General features: G+C 35.8%; 3 protein-coding genes across 3 annotated transcripts; all 3 read right to left on the bottom strand.

The window, feature by feature from the left end:
* Positions 1-1,073: 1,073 nt before the first annotated feature.
* Positions 1,074-1,982, bottom strand: LOC122271752 (uncharacterized). Its single transcript, XM_043054067.2, has one exon. The coding sequence runs from the start codon at positions 1,980-1,982 to the stop codon at positions 1,074-1,076; it is 909 nt and encodes a 302-aa protein (XP_042910001.2).
* Positions 1,983-2,017: 35 nt separating this feature from the next.
* LOC139424894 (uncharacterized) lies at positions 2,018-2,788 on the bottom strand. The gene has a single exon (XM_071176964.1). The coding sequence runs from the start codon at positions 2,786-2,788 to the stop codon at positions 2,018-2,020; it is 771 nt and encodes a 256-aa protein (XP_071033065.1).
* A 48-nt stretch (positions 2,789-2,836) lies between these two features.
* LOC139424896 (uncharacterized) lies at positions 2,837-4,123 on the bottom strand. The gene has a single exon (XM_071176967.1). The coding sequence runs from the start codon at positions 4,121-4,123 to the stop codon at positions 2,837-2,839; it is 1,287 nt and encodes a 428-aa protein (XP_071033068.1).
* Positions 4,124-4,312: the final 189 nt, after the last annotated feature.

Below are 4,312 nucleotides of genomic sequence, written 5' to 3'. Positions count from 1 at the left end.
TTTGTTGAACCATTGAAAAATTCCATCAAAATATGTTGGTTCCTGATAAATTTTTTTGTTGGACCATCAAAAAATACCATCAAACTATGTTGGTTCTTAATGGATTTTTTGTTGGACCATTGAAAAACACCATCAAACTATGTTGGTTTTGTCTATGTTGGCCCAACATAAATTTGTTCCAATTCCTAATATGAGGTGATGGTCAGTCTTGTTGGTACCATCAGGAATTAAGATGGAATATAAGTTGAGACCAACAACATATGTTGGTCCCTGATTAATTTTTAGGTTGGGCTATCAAAAACTACCATCAAACCATGTTGGTTCTTGATGGATTTATTTGTTGGACTAACGGAAAATACCATCATACTATGGTGGTTTTGTTCATGTTGGTCCAATATAAATTTGTTCCAATTCCTAATATGAGGTGATGGTCAGTCTTGTTGGTACCATCATAAAATATGATGGTTTTTGATGGAAATTCATGATGGTTACCATCATATTCATGTTGGTCCATCAAAGAAAAACCATCATAAAATTTGTCTTGGGTTGAAAAATGAGAAAAAAAACTGGTTTGTTCCAAGAAAATTTTTACTTACGAGTATGGTTGTTCTTTTTTCTTTTTCCTTGTTGATAACTTGTTCATCAATTATATATTCAGATAGGGGCGTTTGTTTGTGTTTTCAGGTAATTTCAACCAGGAGGGACCTTCCCACCACCTTGAACTCAATAATTTTGTTAACGAGCAGCCGCGTGATGGTAGATTGGCTGGATTAGAGTGACCGGGAACGTGTCGCCAATTTCCTGATGAAAGAGCACGGATTTCTTTTACTCTATTTCTGACAAACACACTCCATGTTTTGGGTATTACCAAAAGATATCAAAAAGGAGATAGCTTACCTCCACCAAAAGGCCGGGAACATTTCGTATTAATCCATAGACTTCTATAAATCATATAAATAATGGCAGTTGAGAGTGAAACATTCAATATTAAATTTTATTCACAATCACAAACATATGGACACAAAATATTTACGGACACAGACAACAAAAAAAACATGCTTCGGATAGCAGTTCTAAAACAGTTCTCTCTCGAACCAGAGTGTCAGTGTGTGTGGGAGGAGTCGGATTAGCCTTGAGCACGTGATTATCACGCGCTCACTAGATGAAATTAACTGATAGATTAATGATTTTAATTGGAATTTCCAACACCATGGATCATCTTTCTGGATCCATTGTAAAGCAGTTGTAGAATCGGACCAATAATGAATCTTGACATTTTCTATTTCTAAGCTTTTCTTAACGAAATCTGCTAGACGAGTACCAATGCAACAGCTTAGAAGTTCAAGTCTAGGAATAGATACTCTTTTTAAAGGTGCTATTCTTGATTTAGCAAGTAGCAATTGTACTGTTGTTTGATATTCTGTCTCACATCTAATGTAAACAACAGCTGCATAGGACAGACCACTAGCGTCGCAAAATACATGAAGACTTAAGCCACTATTTCTCAAAATAGCGTGACGGGGAATTTTCACTGTATGCAGTATAGTCAGATCTTCCAACCATTTGAGAAATTTCTTTTTTATATCCTCAAAAACTTTTGAATCCCAACCTAATTTTGATTGCCAACTTGTTTGCAATAAAATCTTCGGATATAACATAATTGGACAAGTAAATCCGATTGGAACAAATACTCGATTAGAAAAAGATAATATTACTCTTCTGGTGATAATTTCTGGAGGATCAATAATTGTTCGAGTGTCACAAAACAATACGTCCTCTGATCTGTCCCACAGAAGACCCAACACAGGTGACGGTTCAAATTTTTCAGTTAAGTTTTCTTTCTCTGTAAACTCCCAACCTCGCAGTTCGAATTTTGCTACAGCCATTAAGTCTGTCGAACATTTAATGAACTCTTTTAACTGTTGTTCAGAATCTACAGACGTGACACAATTGTCGACGTAGAAGGATTTTTTCAGCTTCATAGCCACCTCTTGAACATTGAAGGATTCATACTTGTTCAAATGATGTTGAATAACAGAGCTCCCAGTAAAAAGGGACTGCAATTTAAACCAAAGACAACTCTGGCGTGTTGAAAAACTTTAACTGTTTTCGCTTCCTTATCGTCCCACCACAGAAATTTTAAATATTTTCTATCGTCTTCATTTACGGATATCTGGAGAAAAGCCTTCCTTATATCTGATATAACTCCAATTTTCTTTTCTCGAAATTTTATTAGTAAGGTAGGGATAATTTTTAACAAGTTTGGTCGTTTCATCAGGTAGTCATTTAACGATAAGTTATCTCTTGTTTTACAAGAAGCGTCAAAAACTGGTCTGACATTCGTGGTGGAATTGGACTTGAAAACTCCTCTATGAGGAAGATAATGGCCGGTACCTTCATTTGATTCTTCGATGAAACCTTCTTTTATCCATTCTCTAAAAACTGCATTATAACTATCCTTGATAAGTTTAGCTGTCATCATTTTCAATCTTCTGCCCGCAATATCTCTGTTACAAAGCATATCGCTTACATCTTTCACCCATGGAAGACTAATCTCATATCTACCATCTGGGTGTATTTTGACAGTTCTAGAAAAGTGTTCCGTTGCTAGAGCATCGTATTCTTCTGAAGTAATTGTCTCGCAATTATCAGATATACCAATTGTTTCCAATTCCCATAAGTCAGTAACCGAAGTATTTTGAATGAAAAGTGATGTTGAGATAAGCCCAGTGGAACTATAAGTATGGTTTGGTTTTCCCATTACAGTCCAACCAAGATACGTTTCCATTGCTACCAGTCCGCACTTTAATTGCATGGTTTGACCAGTATATAGTTTTCAAATATAATCCGCTCCTATCAAAAGTTCGATTTTTTGAGAATCTTTACCTACATCAGAGATATGGATTCCTTTACTTCGTAATTCAGCTAACCAAGGACCATTTTTCAAACTTGGAATATAGCCACAGATTACCTGTTGGTCTAAAACTTGAATTTCGATCTTGTTATTTTTCTTCATAATTCTTATCCACAATTTGTATTTTTTATGTTCTTTTCTGGAACTAGCTCCACCAAAGACTACGTGTGTTAAAGTTTCATATTTGTTGGTCCTCCATCCCATTTCATTTATTGTTGATTTCAGGATGTACGACCGTTGAGATCCTGTATCACATAGTGATCTAACAGTTTTCCGTTGTCCATTGGCTTCAATAACTACCATAAGGGTTTGCAATAAGACTTCAGGTTGACTTTGATTCGACAAAGTAGTATTTTCTTCAGCTGATGTATCCACTGCCGATGTCTGATTTATTTGGCTCAAGTCTGGGCACATTACAGGCCAATGTCTTTTGTTACAAACAATACATCGAATATTAGCCCTGCAGTGTTTCGAGCGATGTCCCACCTTCAGACGTAAAAAACAGGCCTTCTGTTTCTTTATTATTTCCTGTTTCTCATCTAATGATAAATTCTTTCCTTTAAAACAATTTTCTGAATTATGTTGTTTCCCGCAAAAAATGCTGTTGCGTTTAAAATGTGGTGCTATTGGCCTATTCTCAGAGAGCAAATCGTTTGCAGTAAAACTAGGAGTTGATATTTCGAAATCTTTGTCTCTTTTACGATGCGAAGAGTCATAATTTTTAAAACCAGTTTTCGCCATAGAAATACGTTCTTCGACTTCGGCTCTCAAAAATGTTAATAACTGCGATAATTTATTGCCATAGGAATCACTTGAATCATTTTCCTTAGTAATTACAGGATTTCTCAGCCACACTCTTAATAAATCCTCTGGAATACATGATTCCACAAGCGGAAACAACATTGCTGCGTATTTCTCTTTTGTTACGCCGATAGACTCCAGTGAAGGCAGATATGACTCCAATTTATCGTAAAGTTGCATTATGTTCATCTTTACTTTTGTGTTCATTACATTTTTCACCACTAAATTTAATAATTCTCTTACGTAATATTCGACGAGGAGTTCTTCCCGCCCAAATCTCGTTTTTAAACTTTCGACCACTTTGGCATAATTATCAGCAGACGGCGGATAACTGTCCACGATTTCCCTTGCTCTACTCCCGACAACCATGCATTGCATGAGATATTGAAATTTGTCCTCATCACTCATACATTCATCATCATGGATTCGACTAAATTGGCTCCAAAAACTTAACCAATCCTTGACTTCCCCACTAAATTTAACTAATTCTATTTTGGGAAGCTTAAATTTTGTCTTTTCAGCCGCCACAGACAAAGCGGTTTCGGGAAATGTGAGAAATTTTTCCAAATATATTTTAACTTTAATACGAATTGCATC

This window comes from Parasteatoda tepidariorum, unplaced genomic scaffold (genome assembly GCF_043381705.1).
Source record: "Parasteatoda tepidariorum isolate YZ-2023 unplaced genomic scaffold, CAS_Ptep_4.0 HiC_scaffold_659, whole genome shotgun sequence".
NCBI lineage: Eukaryota > Metazoa > Arthropoda > Arachnida > Araneae > Theridiidae > Parasteatoda > Parasteatoda tepidariorum.
Note: the sequence above shows the minus strand (reverse complement) of the source record. Positions and strands in the feature narration are given on the sequence as shown.

What these genes read in the sequence shown, in the direction of transcription:
- LOC139424894 (XM_071176964.1), bottom strand. Translation starts at nt 2,788, where the DNA reads ATGGAAACGTATCTTGGTTGGACTGTAATGGGAAAACCAAACCATACT.
- LOC122271752 (XM_043054067.2), bottom strand. Translation starts at nt 1,982, where the DNA reads ATGAAGCTGAAAAAATCCTTCTACGTCGACAATTGTGTCACGTCTGTA.
- LOC139424896 (XM_071176967.1), bottom strand. Translation starts at nt 4,123, where the DNA reads ATGAGTGATGAGGACAAATTTCAATATCTCATGCAATGCATGGTTGTC.